This window comes from Nymphaea colorata, chromosome 6, assembly GCF_008831285.2.
Source record: "Nymphaea colorata isolate Beijing-Zhang1983 chromosome 6, ASM883128v2, whole genome shotgun sequence".
Taxonomy (NCBI): domain Eukaryota; kingdom Viridiplantae; phylum Streptophyta; class Magnoliopsida; order Nymphaeales; family Nymphaeaceae; genus Nymphaea; species Nymphaea colorata.
In genome coordinates this window covers 19,781,744-19,798,139 of record NC_045143.1, presented here as the reverse complement: position 1 = coordinate 19,798,139, position 16,396 = coordinate 19,781,744, and the positions used below count along the sequence as shown (strand labels likewise).

General features: G+C 45.9%; 1 protein-coding gene across 1 annotated transcript; it reads left to right on the top strand.

Annotated features, from left to right (window-relative positions):
- Positions 1-14,271: 14,271 nt before the first annotated feature.
- Positions 14,272-15,007, top strand: LOC116256373 (uncharacterized). The gene has a single exon (XM_031632729.2). The coding sequence runs from the start codon at positions 14,524-14,526 to the stop codon at positions 14,725-14,727; it is 204 nt and encodes a 67-aa protein (XP_031488589.1). The 5' UTR covers positions 14,272-14,523; the 3' UTR covers positions 14,728-15,007.
- Positions 15,008-16,396: the final 1,389 nt, after the last annotated feature.

The following is a 16,396-nucleotide window of genomic DNA, read 5'->3' as shown; positions in this document are numbered from 1 at the left end:
CTTTCCCCAAATGTGACCGGATTTTCCCCAATTGAGGCCGGAATCTCCCAAATGCACACACGAATAACTCGAACACTTGCTGCCCTGGCTGGAGTGATGCCGGAAACAATGCAGCAGTGGCCGGAATTGGACAATTCCGGCCAATTTCCAGAACTGACCGCGCCTATTCCTGTTGCCGATTCTCTCTTTCTTTTGCTTCAATTTTTCATTCGGGCGTCTTTCTTTTTTCTTTGTTTTCTTTCTGATTTTTCTCGCCCTTCTTTTCTGTTTTTCTTTCTGATTTCGGCCAGCAAGAGGGAGGACAAGGCAGTGGATAAATCTGGTCTTTCTTTGCTCAAACGAACTCAAACAATCGAACGAAACTCATAGAATTAAACGACAATAACAAGAAGAAGGTGCGTGACTCGTAAAATCGAGTTTAAGGAGGATTTACACCGTGGGAAAAGGCTAGCTTGCTGGCTGTGATTCCAGCAAGAACTCCCCTTCGCCGAACTCTTCCCTAAACTCTCTCAACGCCGTTGCACGCCCCTACAATCGAGTTATGGACGCTTACCTCTAAGAGCGCAAATATGGAGTGGATACTTCACCCTTCTAGTCGCCTAGAGGATGAAGTCTTCCCAGTACGAAGAGGCCTCTAACCTTCACGGGTGGAGACGTGGAGGCTGCACCGCTATCGTTGATGAAGACGTGGGGAACAAATCCGTGGAAAGAAGCACCTTGCGCCGGACGCTTGGAAGCTCGTCATTTGGCTAACCCTTCGGCTGAGTGATTAGGGAAGAAGAGAAGAAGAAATCAAGGCTAAGAGAGAAGAATACCGTCGGGTATAGCTGCTGCTGCTTGAGGAAATCCAGCAATGGCCACCGAAAATCCCCAAATGTAAGACGGAGGAAGAAGAACGTGGCTTGGAGAGGAGGCGCGCGTGAGAGGGAGAGAACTCGAGTAGAGGAGAAGAGAGACAGTCGAATCACACAAATGACTTCTATTTCTCGATTTTTGCATACAGATCCAAATGAACTCTAAATATTTATAGTACTGAATTAAAAAGCGGATCCAAACAATTGATCCAACCCAAAAATCAAAATCCAAAACGGAATTGAATACCAAAGCAAATGCGCACTCTAAAATCAAAGAAAACGCAAGCAAACTCAAACTCGAGACTCAGTGTCTCGACCCTAACTCGTCCTCTCCTTAGCCCGCACGCTGTGGGCCTTGGTTCAGACCAGAGATTCGCCTAGGCTCGCCCTAGGCTGACCCTAAGTGCATGGGTATAGCGAAGACCTAGGCTGGACTAGACCGGACTCGGACTTGACCCCTTTCGCCTTGGTCCTCAAGAGCCTCGCTTAGAGCCGTTGCCTCTCCTCCCGCTCCTCTCTCGGCATCGATTCTAAGCTGAATATGTTCAGTTTGTAAGGTCTGCACCTGCTGCACTACGCCTCCCTCTCCTCCCTTTCGACCCAGCCTTGAGTCATCTTGGCCTTGAAGGGCCTTAATTGCATGAAGGGCGGCTTTGCCCCGCGCCCTTTGGCTGCTCTCAGCGACATCTGTGGCTACCCTAGGCCACTATGCAGGTTAACCCGTATCAGATCCACCCTCCTGAGATGGAGCTTGTCCCCAAGCTCCTGTAGGGAATTGGAGTTTTATCTTGTCAAACAACTCCCAGGAGGTACCACCATCGATTCCTTCCCATTCAATCAAAACCTCGTGACGGGCTCTTCCATCTCTTGTGACCCATCGGTGCTTTAGGATTCGATAGGGGCGGTGGCTAACATCGGGTAACGGTTCCTCTCGCTCTGGTACTGGCCCATGATGCGGCTTCAATCGAGAAACATGAAATACTGGATGGACAAGGGCTGTAGGTGGTAAAGCTATGCGATAGGCTGCCTTGCCAATCTTCTCGAGAACTCGAAACGGCCCATAGTATCTTGGCAGAAGCTTCGAATAGGGCTGTCCTAGCAACGATTTCTGCTTCATGGGCAGCCTCTTTAACCATACCATGTCGCCTACCTCAAATTCTCTGTCTCTACGCCCCTTATCATGCGCCTTTTTCATTCTAGCCTGGGCCCTCTGGATGTTTCGTTTGAGCGTGGCTAGAATGTCATCCCTGTTTCTCAAGGCAACATCGACCTCATCTTCTCTCGTTGTGTCTACCTCATACCTCGGGACATAACTCGGTGGGTAACCATACAGGGCTTCATAGGGGGTCATGCCGGTTCCTGAATGGAGGCTGGTGTTATAGGACCACTCAGCCCAAGATAAATATTTGACCCATGTGTTGGGTCTCTCTCCGGCGTAACACCTCATATAGGTCTCCAGTGTCCTGTTGACTACTTCACTCTGCCCATCTGTTTGAGGATGATGGGCGGTGCTAAAGTTGATCACTGTACCCGCCATTTTCATATACTCCCTCCAAAAAGCACTGAGGAAGATCGAGTCCCGATTGCAGACAATGGTCTTGGGCATACCATGCAGCTTTCCAACGTGATCTTGGTAAACATTAGCAACCATAGGTCCATGGTAGTTTCTAGGTAGGGCCACAAAATGGCTGTATTTGGTTAAGCGATCTACCACGACCAACACCGCCTCTTTCCCTTCGGCCCGGGGCATTGCATCAATGAAGTCCATTGATACATCTTCCCATGGCTTGTCCGGTATGGGCAAGGGGTTCAAGTGCCCTGGAGGCTTGATGGCCTCATACTTTTCACGTTGGCAGGTAGGGCATGCTTTCACGTAACTCCTCACGTCTGCTTTCATTCCCTCCCACCAAAACTGTGTCTTAATGCGCCCCATAGTTTTAGCCACGCCTTCGTGACCAGCAATGCTCGAGTCATGAAAATGTTTGAGTAGTTCATCCTTGAGAGGCGAGTTCTTAGGTACCAAGGCTCGTCTCTTCTTGCAGAGTATCTCTCCTCTTAACGAATAGTGGGGAATAGACTCTGGATTCTGGCGTATGGACTGCTTGAGGAGCCTAAGAGTTAGATCTTGATCTTGCTCCTGAGTTAGTCTATTCCACAGGTCGGTCTCAATCACAGAAAGAGTTTTCAGTTGCTCTGGCATGCGTGACAAGGAGTCCGCAGCAGAGTTTTCGGTTCCCTTCTTGTACTCTATCGTGAAATCGTAGCCAAGGAGTTTGGCTAACCATCTCTGCTGGATAGGAGTCAAGACACGTTGCATCACCATGTACCTCAAACTGCTGTGGTCCGTCCTCACCACAAATCTTCGCCCAATTAGATAGGGCCTCCACTTGTCTACTGCCAAGACTATTGCCAAAAGCTCCTTTTCATATGTGGAAAAGGGTTTGGCCCGCTCCGTGAGGGCTTTCGACATAAACGCGATTGGATGACCCTCTTGGCTCAGAACTGCACCGACGCCAACGTCACTAGCATCTGTCTCAATCACGAAATCCTTAGAGAAATCAGGGAGAGCAAGTACTGGGGCACTCATCATAGCGGCCTTGAGTTTGACAAAGGCCTCTCTCGCTTTCTCAGACCATGTAAACTCCTCTTTCTTTAACATGTGCGTTAAGGGAGAAGCGATCAAACCATAGCCCTTGATAAATCTGCGATAGTATCCCGTGAGGCCTAAAAATCCCCGCATGCCTCGTGGGTCCTTCGGCAAGGGCCATTGCTCCATGGCCTGGAGTTTTTCAGGGTCGGCTCTGACCCCCTCATGTGACACGATGTGACCCAAATACCCAATAGAAGTCTGCCCAAAGCTGCATTTGGACATTTTCACGAATAGGGTATTCTCCCTTAATACTCTCAATAGTGTACGAAGGTGCTCGACATGCTGTCAATGCTCTGGCTGTACACAAGAATGTCATCGAAGAAGACTAACACGAAGTCACGCAGGAACTGACGAAACACGTCATTCATACATCGTTGGAATGTCGCGGGCGTGTTCGTAAGTCCAAACGGCATGACCAAAAACTCATAATGGCCGTCATGGGTACGAAATGATGTCTTTGAGATGTCTTCCTCATACATTCTAATTTGGTGGTACCCTGACCTGAGATCCAACTTGGAGAATATGCGAGCTCCAAATAGTTCATCCAGGAGTTCATCAATAACAGGAATTGGATGTCTATCCTTAACTATAGCTTCGTTCAAGGCCCTGTAATCCACACAGAATCTCCATGTGTTGTCCTTTTTCTTGACGAGAAGGACTGGCGATGAGAAGGGACTAGAACTAGGCCGAATAATATTGCTCTCTCGCATTTCTTTGACCAATCGCTCAATTTCAGATTTTTGGGTGTACCCATAGCGGTATGGGCGTACGTTAACCGGCTCTGTGCCGTTGGTCAACACTATCCTGTGGTCATATGTTCAAGGTGGAGGGAGTCCTTTAGGTTCCTCGAATATATCCTTGAACTCATCCAACACTTCCTGAATCTGCTCGGGTACTTCCTCTTCTGACCCTTCTTGAGTGACAACTTCCTCTGCCACTGAAACTAACCAAGCTGCTGGCCTCTGGACTGCTATAGCCTTCAGCGCTGCTTTGGGTGCCAAACTAGGATCGACTGTCCTTAGCACTACTTCCTCTCCTCCACCCTCCTTAGGCAGGCACATCTCCATGGTAGAGAAGTCCCACCAAATCCGCCCTAAGGTCTTGAGCCATTTGACTCCAAGAATGATATCCACGCTGGGTAGAGGGACAACTAGTAAGTCGACTGTATAAGGGACCTTCTGAAGCACGAGCTCTACGTTTGCACACTTGCGAGTGCAAGGGAGGCACTCATCATTGGCCACAGGTACTTTAAGAGTTGGGTGCTCTTCGATGATACACTTTAATTCCTTAGCAAGGTGGTCACCCACGAAGTTGTGAGTAGCCCCCGAATCTAAAAGAACAAGAACACGTCTCTTTCCAATTTGCCCTATAACTCTCATAGCATCCGGTCGGTTAGGGTCTGTCATGGTGTGACAAGCGCCCTCAGGAGGTGGTCCTTCCTGCTCTTGAGGCTCTTCTCGGGCCTCCAATTCCTCTATTTCTTCGATCATAGGGGATTGATCTTCTTCCCCTTCTTCGTCGGCGTCACTATCCAAAACCGTGTAGACTCGAATGTGCTTGCACTTGTGCGTAGGGTCCCACTTCTCTTTACACCAGAAACACTGCTTGTTCTTGATTAGCTCTTCCCTTTCTTCCCGAGTTAGTAGAGGAGGTGCTCGGCCCTTGAAGGCTGGCTTAGGTTCTTCTTTACGTGGAGGGGCTGGAAGGAGCTTTTGCGTTTGAGGGATCTCCCTCACACGGACGGTTCCGGGGTTTCTCCATTGGCGGTACAAGGCTTGTTTCTTTCTTTGCCTATCCTCGATGGATCGTGCCTTGGCAAAGCACTTCCTTAACTCGGTGTTAGGCTCAGCCCGGATATCAATCTGAATTTCCTCCTTCAAACCTCCTACAAACGCGGCAATTAGGGACTTGGGTGTCCAATCAACCATGCTTGCTAAATTCTCAAACTTGGCTTGGTACTCTTGAACGGATGCGGTTTGTCTTAGATTACGCAACTCGATGTCGTAATCTACATAGGAAGATTCGCCAAATCTGAGCACGAGAGCTTCTTTGAACTCTCCCCACGTATTGACTGGCTCCTTGAGCTTGAGCCAACGATACCATCTCCTAGCTTCGCCATCGAAGTGTAGAATGGACGTTTGAAGCCATTCTTCATCTGGAATCATCTGACATGTGAAGTACTCTTCCACTTGGAAAATCCAATCTAAGGGTTCCTTGCCATTGAATCTAGGGAAGTCAATGCGAACCATAAGAATCCTCGGTTGGTTTCTTGGCGCTGCCTGACGCTCTCTATATGGCTCCCACGAAGGTGGTTCTCGATCTCCTCTATCACCCCATCTTCGATCTGAATTAATATTCTCCCACTGTGTGCCTCCAAATCTGGACCTATACTGGCTGGCCTGAGGTCCATATGGCTCTCGGTTTTCCCACTCAGGTGAGGAGTTATGATGCCCACCGTGATAGTTGTTGTGATTGGTGGGTTGGGCTTGGAAACCTCCGTTATTGCTGTTATTCCCCCCCGGTGGTGGTCTACTAGGGCCGGCTTGCGAGTGGAAGGGATTAGGACCTACATTGGGCGGTCCATTGAGTATGCCCTTGCCCTTATCAACGTGGGGCTGTGGGGGATCCGGGTTGTTTCTTCTAAGGGCCTCTTGATTGGCCGTCATGACTCTCATCATTTCCTTGATCTCATCTAACTCGTTGAGCTTAGAAAGTTGTTTCTTGTAATCGCTCATCTCGTGGCGGATTTTCAAAACCTCATTTTCGATGTGAACCATTCTTTCCACCGCGTATACCTCTATCTCAGTAGATGGCTATTCCTCATTGGCTGAGGTCTCCGCCTCAACATCTGGTGCCTCGGGCACGACTTGCTTCTTCTTAACCATTGAGATGGTTAAGTCCAAAAACAGAAATCCAAAAACGTCTAAAAGAATCACACGACTAGCTGAAAACCACTGACTCTGACACTGACACTGACGAGAATTCCAACTGTATTCTGCCCTGTATAAAACCAAATGCTGATACTGTACTTGCTTACTGCTGCTCCAAGGAGGCTCTGATACCAAATTGGTAGGGTCTTGCCCGTGGCCGACCTAAGTCTGAAACCAACGGCCGTGCCTACCCCCACGATCACCTTGGACCAACCAGAAGACTTTCCTAGGACAAATAAAACAAAGACACTACCCAGTCGGACATGACCCTGACTTAGAAAAATCCCGGATAGGTAGCGGAATACAAGAGAAGTTATTCCCAAACCCAAGCAAAACCTACTACACAAATCTAAGAGATGTGAGGCTAATACAAGCGGAAGCGATACATTTGATAAAAATCACTCAAACTCACTCAAACAAACCACGCAAACCACGCCTAAACGCACAAACCACACCCACCCGTATGAGGCTAGTGCCGGCATGAGGTCGTGTCCTTGGCGCAGTGCCGCGGAGGTCCCTCTATGCACAACTACGACCTCACGGTCGGGCTGAAAGCAAAATGCAGAAATAAGTGCTACCTCCCGCGTGTCTAAAGAGAGGAGTAGAGTGTACCGGCCAAGGCTAGCTTGGCTAAGCAATCACAAGCCTCGAGGTGAGATTCCACACTCGAGGACTATCAGCAACACGGAGAACAAGGCTGGCGCTGGGCTGGAACTCCAAAAGGAAGAGGCCGGGCGTGAAGACAAGCCACTCCAAGAGACGCGTGAAGTAGGATCACCTCGCCGGAATCGCCTAGGAGCACTTCAACGCCTTGCTGGATGTCTGGGGGACCTTCTGGAATCCTTGCCGGAGAGTCACCGTAAAAAGAGCAGAGGTGGCCGGCGGTCGCCGGAATATGCTGGGACAAGGCCCGCCGGTTCCAAAGACTTCAAGGATGCGGCTAGAAACGCCGCGGTCTTCCTTGGCGCTAAGGTTGAAACCAACTAGGCGCGGGACTTGGACTGAGTGGGTTCGGACCAGGTGGGACCAGGTGGGCCCGGGCTAGGTTCGGCCAGCGAGCTAGGTCATTGGTAGAGTAGGCTAGGTAGGTCCTATGGTCAAAGTCTTAGGTCGACCGGGTGTAGGGAAGGGTCTCAAGCGAGGGTTCCTACAAAGTAGCTAGGGTAGGTTTGAGTAGCTCGGTTTAGGGTAGATGAGAAAATGGAAATGGGAAATGCAAGTGGTAACTAGGTAAGTTCGGGTAAGCTTGGGGTAATTGGGTAGGGATAGAGTTGGCTAAGAATGTGGAGGATATTCCTTGATGGAATTGTCCTCCAAGATTCTAGGCTAGGTGGCGTTCTAGAAGGGCTATCTCCCTAATTCGTAGGAGAGAGGCTAGGGATCTTGGTGAGGTGTCTGGGTGAGGTGGCAATTTGGCTGATGAGGTGTGTGGCTGAGAATGATCCTAGCTAAAGTGGGATATGAGGTGGCAGATCACAAGGTGAGCAGCCACCTACGAAGTAGGAGAAGATCTCTCAAAAGAGAACTCGCCCCTTCCAAATGTGATCAACTAGCTACAAGCTAGGGATGTGGAGGATTTCACTCCAAGGTTCTCTCTCAAGTGCTCCAGATCATGCCACGTGTACAGATGTGTGGTGGAGATGGCGAAGGGCCCAAGTCAAGCAATCACTTACCGATTTGGGTGAGACAAATGCGGAATCCCCAAATGTGACGACGCAAGAGTGCTTTCCCCAAATGTGACCGGATTTTCCCCAATTGAGGCCGGAATCTCCCAAATGCACACACGAATAACTCGAACACTTGCTGCCCTGGCTGGAGTGATGCCGGAAACAATGCAGCAGTGGCCGGAATTGGACAATTCCGGCCAATTTCCAGAACTGACCGCGCCTATTCCTCTTGCCAATTCTCTCTTTCTTTTGCTTCAATTTTTCATTCGGGCGTCTTTCTTTTTTCTTTGTTTTCTTTCTGATTTTTCTCGCCCTTCTTTTCTGTTTTTCTTTCTGATTTTGGCCAGCAAGAGGGAGGACAAGGCAGTGGATAAATCTGGTCTTTCTTTGCTCAAACGAACTCAAACAATCGAACGAAACTCATAGAATTAAACGACAATAACAAGAAGAAGGTGCGTGACTCGTAAAATCGAGTTTAAGGAGGATTTACACCGTGGGAAAAGGCTAGCTTGCTGGCTGTGATTCCAGCAAGAACTCCCCTTGGCCGAACTCTTCCCTAAACTCTCTCAACGCCGTTGCACGCCCCTACAATCGAGTTATGGACGCTTACCTCTAAGAGCGCAAATATGGAGTGGATACTTCACCCTTCTAGTCGCCTAGAGGATGAAGTCTTCCCAGTACGAAGAGGCCTCTAACCTTCACGGGTGGAGACGTGGAGGCTGCACCGCTATCGTTGATGAAGACGTGGGGAACAAATCCGTGAGAAGAAGCACCCTACGCCGGAAGCTTGGAAGCTCTTCATTTGGCTAACCCTTCGGCTGAGTGATTAGGGAAGAAGAGAAGAAGAAATCAAGGCTAAGAGAGAAGAATACCGTCGGGTATAGCTGCTGCTGCTTGAGGAAATCCAGCAATGGCCACCGAAAATCCCCAAATGTAAGACGGAGGAAGAAGAACGTGGCTTGGAGAGGAGGCGCGCGTGAGAGGGAGAGAACTCGAGTAGAGGAGAAGAGAGAGAGTCGATTCACACAAATGACTTCTATTTCTCGATTTTTGCATACAGATCCAAATGAAATCTAAATATTTATAGTACTGAATTAAAAAGCGGATCCAAACAATTGATCCAACCCAAAAATCAAAATCCAAAACGGAATTGAATACCAAAGCAAATGCGCACTCTAAAATCAAAGAAAACGCAAGCAAACTCAAACTCGAGACTTAGTGTCTCGACCCTAACTCGTCCTCTCCTTAGCCCGCACGCTGTGGGCCTTGGTTCAGACCAGAGATTCGCCTAGGCTCGCCCTAGGCTGACCCTAAGTGCATGGGTATAGCGAAGACCTAGGCTGGACTAGACCGGACTCGGACTTGACCCCTTTCGCCTTGGTCCTCAAGAGCCTCGCTTAGAGCCGTTGCCTCTCCTCCCGCTCCTCCCTCGGCATCGATTCTAAGCTGAATATGTTCAGTTTGTAAGGTCTGCACCTGCTGCACTACGCCTCCCTCTCCTCCCTTTCGACCCAGCCTTGAGTCATCTTGGCCTTGAAGGGCCTTAATTGCATGAAGGGCGGCTTTGCCCCGCGCCCTTTGGCTGCTCTCAGCGACATCTGTGGCTACCCTAGGCCACTATGCAGGTTGACCCGTATCAGATCCACCCTCCTGAGATGGAGCTTGTCCCCAAGCTCCTGTAGGGAATTGGAGTTTTATCTTGTCAAACAACTCCCAGGAGGTACCACCATCGATTCCTTCCCATTCAATCAAAACCTCGTGACGGGCTCTTCCATCTCTTGTGACCCATCGGTGCTTTAGGATTCGATAGGGGCGGTGGCTAACATCGGGTAACGGTTCCTCTCGCTCTGGTACTGGCCCATGATGCGGCTTCAACCGAGAAACATGAAATACTGGATGGACAAGGGCTGTAGGTGGTAAAGCTATGCGATAGGCTGCCTTGCCAATCTTCTCGAGAACTCGAAACGGCCCATAGTATCTTGGCAGAAGCTTCGAATAGGGCTGTCCTAGCAACGATTTCTGCTTCATGGGCAGCCTCTTTAACCATACCATGTCGCCTACCTCAAATTCTCTGTCTCTACGCCCCTTATCATGCGCCTTTTTCATTCTAACCTGGGCCCTCTGGATGTTTCGTTTGAGCGTGGCTAGAATGTCATCCCTGTTTCTCAAGGCAACATCGACCTCATCTTCTCTCGCTGTGTCTACCTCATACCTCGGGACATAACTCGGTGGGTAACCATACAGGGCTTCATAGGGGGTCATGCCGGTTCCTGAATGGAGGCTGGTGTTATAGGACCACTCAGCCCAAGATAAATATTTGACCCATGTGCTGGGTCTCTCTCCGGCGTAACACCTCAGATAGGTCTCCAGTCTCCTGTTGACTACTTCACTCTGCCCATCTGTTTGAGGATGATGGGCGGTGCTAAAGTTGATCACTGTACCCGCCATTTTCATATACTCCCTCCAAAAAGCACTGAAGAAGATCGAGTCCCGATTGCAGACAATGGTCTTGGGCATACCATGCAGCTTTCCAACGTGATCTTGGTAAACATTAGCAACCATAGGTCCATGGTAGTTTCTAGGTAGGGCCACAAAATGGCTGTATTTGGTTAAGCGATCTACCACGACCAACACCGCCTCTTTCCCTTCGGCCCGGGGCATTGCATCAATGAAGTCCATTGATACATCTTCCCATGGCTTGTCCGGTATGGGTAAGGGGTTCAAGTGCCCTGGAGGCTTGATGGCCTCATACTTTTCGCGTTGGCAGGTAGGGCATGCTTTCACGTAACTCCTCACGTCTGCTTTCATTCCCTCCCACCAAAACTGTGCCTTAATGCGCCCCATAGTTTTAGCCACGCCTTCGTGACCAGCAATGCTCGAGTCATGAAAATGTTTGAGTAGTTCATCCTTGAGAGGCGAGTTCTTAGGTACCAAGGCTCGTCTCTTCTTGCAGAATCTCTCCTCTTAATGAATAGTGGGGAATAGACTCTGGATTCTGGCGTATGGACTGCTTGAGGAGCCTAAGAGTTAGATCTTGATCTTGCTCATGAGTTAGTCTATTCCACAGGTCGGTCTCAATCACAGAAAAAGTTTTCAGTTGCTCTGGCATGCGTGACAAGGAGTCCGCAGCAGAGTTTTCGGTTCCCTTCTTGTACTCTATCGTGAAATCGTAGACAAGGAGTTTGGCTAACCATCTCTGCTGGATAGGAGTCGAGACACGTTGCTTCACCATGTACCTCAAACTGCTGTGGTCCGTCCTCACCACAAATCTTCGCCCAATCAGATAGGGCCTCCACTTGTCTACTGCCAAGACTATTGCCAAAAGCTCCTTTTCATATGTGGAAAAGGGTTTGGCCCGCTCCGTGAGGGCTTTCGACATAAACGCGATTGGATGACCCTCTTGGCTCAGAACTGCACCGACGCCTTAGATTCTTGGGTTGAAGAAGAACCATCTACGTTGATGAGGATGATCTTGATTTTCTGAACATTGAACTGACTCAAGATACAAGCGACTTGGTTCAGTTCCCATCCCTGGGTACAGGTGGATGAATGATGGTCTGAACATTCACTGCTTAGTGATAGGTGAAACCAGCTACAGGTAGGTAGGCAGGTTATTCCTTTACAATGTTCGTGTTTTTTTCTTATGTATATTTTATTGTTATTCCTTACTTTAAGTTAATTAACTAATTATATTTTTCATGTTACTAGATCATTCACTATGGTAGATGCTTGATAGTGAAATCTTATGTGCTGAAACAATGGTGTTAATTTGACTCTTGCGTTGAGAGAGGTTCCATTTGCATCAGACAGCTGGGGAATTTTCATACACAAAAGCCTGTAAAGTAGTGTTTAATTTCTAACATGAAAACTTCATTCCAACCAATGCGTGAGAAGAGGGTGACGAGGTCATCCTAATCACATACCACCTAGAAAATCCAGACCTGGAGATATTGAGAGGATCCAATCCAGTTACTCTTGGAGACTTTAAAAATGAGCTGTATGATGATTTCCTTTTGTTAATTTTTTTACGCCATGACCTGGATTCATCAGTAGCTTTTCTTCATATGGTCAGGTATGAGATGCGATTTGACTTAAAAACAGGGGAGGCTTCACAGAAGAAATTATCTGGATCAGCTTTGACTTCCCTTGTATCAATGAAAATTACTTCGGGCAGAATGCATATACCATATTACGTGCTACCATGTATTCAAAACAGAGGCATAGGTTCTGATTTTTAATGTCACATCCATGATATTTCTGACGTTTCTCTAAAAACTTCAGCTTGTAAGACCATCCTATTACAATTCAATGTAAAGAAATATGTTAGTTTTTCATTGATAATCAGATGCACCACCTGCTTCTGTTAGTCACTGGTTCTCATACTATGATTTATACATACGTGTAAAAATATAAAAGACACTCCTACAATTTGTCATTTCCTTTTATCATACAAGAGGCTACACTAACCTCTCCCCCTCTCTGTTTTCTCTCTCTATCCATTACAGTAAATGAAATACGCACTTATGTTCTGTTGACATTGCATAAAACAGATATTTGCGTATGAAACTATAATCGATGAAGTGACAAAGGTGAAGGGGATTGTTAAGTTTGATCTCCATTCTTCACCTGATAGTGAGAAAACAAGAATTAAGGTGGGAGGAGTTGTTCAAGGTATCCACGACTTGGGGCCCGGAAGGTTTGGCTCAAAAGCAGACTAGCAGTATTTGTTCCAGAGCAGCGTGGCATTACCAGTGAAGAGGATGATGGCTACTTGTTATTCTTTGTGCATGATGAGAACAATGGGTACCTGACATATCATCCTGATCCGGACTGCACCACATGAACTTAGTTTGTATCTTTCGATGTGGTGACCAAGTTTCTTTCAATTGCATTCAGTTTTTTTGTACACGGCTTGTTTTTTTGATCTGTGTAGCGCATATGGTTGTCCTAGGCTCTCACTCATATTAGTGTAACATAAACTTGGTCTTATACAGTAGACTGTGAAGTACTTCCAAGTCCCAACCACGCAGTGAACCATCACCAAGACTTGCAATCTAGAAAGAACTCTAACCTCAAAAGATAACATTTTGTGAAAACCAAGTTTTGTGAAGACATGGCTTTTTTAATCATTATTGAAACATGGTTTTGTGCTTGTTTGACAAGACAAAAAGAAGCTTTATCTGAAAAAGATGGGGGTGTGCCATGTCGAAAACGTTGTTTTGTCAAAATTGGGTTTTTCATAAACGCAGTTTTAACCGTCATTCAAACGTGTGTAAACAAATGCCATATCTGAAGCAAACGACGTTTTACCTCTAAAACAGCATTTAATGATGTCTTACGAATAAGCGCTAAGGAAGGAGTTAGTTGAGATTCAACTTGGGGTCTTAAACTTGACACGCTTCGCATTTTCTCGTTAATACTTGCTGACCAGCTGTTGGTGTGACATAATGCAAGCACATTATGAGCCCGTTCATAAGCTTTGCCAATTTAAAAAGAAAATCTAATGAATAAGAACCCAATTGTAACTTGTTGAAGAAGTCATTTATACCAAAAAAAAAAAAATTAAAAATGTTAACTTGGTGTGGTCTTTTTTTAGTGTTCTTCATCTGTTGTAGGCTCATATTCTTTATGGAATTTTTTTTTTTAGAATTAAAAGTGTTGCAAACTTGGATATCTGTTGCTTCACCATGAAAAACAACTTTCCCTCTAAATCCCTATAGTAGAAAACTATAGAAAGACACCCAACATTTGAGCAATAACAATTCACCATTCCATTTTTTGAAATGAACAAATATACATTCAATGTTTGAGAGAAATTCTCCAAGCCGCCTTATAAGTATTGCCTCGTAAAGAACTACTACTGTTTCGGTCGAGGAAAGACATTTTTGTCTCTAAAATAGGTATTTCTGTCATTTTAGATGATATTTGTGAAATTTTTTAAAAACTTCAATATTTTTTTGTAATTTTTAAAAATTGAGCGATAATTTGTTAGGTGACGAAATTTTTTAAGTGATGCTCTTGTGAAATTTAGTAGAAAATTAATACTGAAAAAGATTTCTTAATTTACTTTCAAATATGAAATGGTCGAAAGAGCGAAGATGAGTTTTTAAAGAATATCTTCGTCATTTATATCTGGACCCCAAATCTACCAGTCAACCTCCAAACTTCAAAAGAATTAATCTCTTCTTTCTTTCTCTCTCTCCTCTCTGGAAGAAGAAAGAAAAAAATCCTGTTCTCCGAGAAAACACATCTTCCAGTTCGCCCGCAGGCACCAGAAGTCTTCTTCTCTCTCTCTCTCTCTGTCTCTCTCAGAAGAAGAGAAATCTCGACTTTCTTTCTCTAAATTATCCAGGAGAAACCTTTTATCGTCTAGCAGAAGACGAAGAAGAAGAAGAAGGAAGGGGGGGAAGAAGGGAGGGGCGATGCTGCAGCTTCTATTCGCGATCGCCTTCTCGGCGGCGCCGCTGACGCTGTACGTGCCTCCCATGCGCAGCCTCAGCCTCTTCGTCGAGACTGTCGAGATCTTCCTCCGAGAGGCCATTCACCACACGGCCAGGGCTTACCCGCGTATCCGCCTCGGCTACTCCCGAATCATATCCTCCATCCGACGCTCTCGACAACCCTAAAAGCATAATGGAATAAGGAAGAAGAAGAAGAACATCAGGACTCCAAGCCCCCGTGATACTTACTTTAGGTAAACCTCCCATTTCTCTCTCTCCCTCTCTGTCTCTATTTGTTGGTGGGTTCAACAAAGAATGTATCAAATAAAAGAACTTCCTCCTTTTGTGCTTTGGGTTTCATTTTTTCAGGAATTTTTGTATACTTGGAGACCAAATTGTGAATTCCTGTGATAATCGGTGATGGTGGTTGTATTTGTTTGTGAATAACCAAGCTTCTTTTCTTTTCTCCTGGGGCGCTCGGAATCTTGATGTTTGTTTTGTTCTGATATTGGCAATTCAATCTTCTCTATGATAATGTCATACAGGCGGGTCTTATGGGCCAAAGTTCTGACGCAGGAAAATGAGATAAACTAAAATCTTATAGTGTTCTTTCTATGTTTCTATGGTTGGTATTTTTTTTTTGTTTAATTGTGGTAGTTTTTATAGTGCGTTGGCATAATACTCTCTTACATTCTCATCGGAAGGTCTCACCTTCTGCAACCCAACTTGGCGTGGGATTTGATGAATTTAATATCATCAACAGCAGTTTCAATTCATTTCAAGTCCGAAAGGGTTTGACTTGAGATACCCGATGAATATACGGAAATGACGAATTCATGGTATCATGCTGCTGTTCTGAAAATCATAGCTTGAGAATTGGCCTGAATCTGCCATTTGAGGGTTAAATTGGTGGCAAAAACTAGTGACTGATACAAAGGTGAGGGTGCCACATGTTACTTTTTTATTTTCAGTTTTTTAAATATTTTTTTTAATTATGTGTATATTCATCAAAATAAATATAACAATATCTGTATGAAACATTCAGCTAAACAGCTGAATTGTTCGATTCTTGCTTCAAATTGCAATTTGTATGACACGAGTCAATCCATCTTTGGAGAAAAGGATTTAAAATTCTTGTGCAATAACAAATTTAAAATCTTCGAGTGTAAGATCTTATATTAATATCTTATATCAGCTTGAAACTTAAAGCTGTCATGCACTCTATACGTGTAATTGTATTGACATCATGAATTTTTCTTCTTTGGGAATTCATGTGCGGAGGCATGAGCTGACAGACATGATTGAGCCCAACGAATGGACCGTTGATGGCAATTCCTAATTATGTTCATTGATTGGATCAGGCCTCCTTTCGGCACAAGTTTTACTAAAGTAGGTGGCCCAATTCACCACATTGAGGACAACGCTTGCCTACTTGGTCCTTGTCACTTCTTTTCAAGCAAAAAACAGTTCCTCTTAAATAAAAAGCAAACGAAATTCTTTGATTTTTAAGGTTTGTCCCTCATAATTCCCGCAAAGATTTTCTTTTTCTTGAAAGTACATGTTTTGAAGTTTTTCTTTGAAATCGGTAGAGAAAATTTTTTGGGGAGACCTCTTACAGAAAAGGATTTTCCATCAAGATGCCAATGAAAATAAAAACATGTCAATGGAATGCAAATTAGAAATAATGTACTGAAAAAAACGATCAGGTTGGACAGCTGCTGTTCAAGATGAATTTTAGGAAAAAGATCAATCATTTTATAGTGGGTTTTCTGTTGGCACGAGAGCCTGGATCCTATGGGGCTTCTTCATGCTGTTGGGCGTCTGATCTAAAAGCAGGCTATTGGCCGAACGGAAA

What these genes read in the sequence shown, in the direction of transcription:
- LOC116256373 (XM_031632729.2), top strand. Translation starts at nt 14,524, where the DNA reads ATGCTGCAGCTTCTATTCGCGATCGCCTTCTCGGCGGCGCCGCTGACG.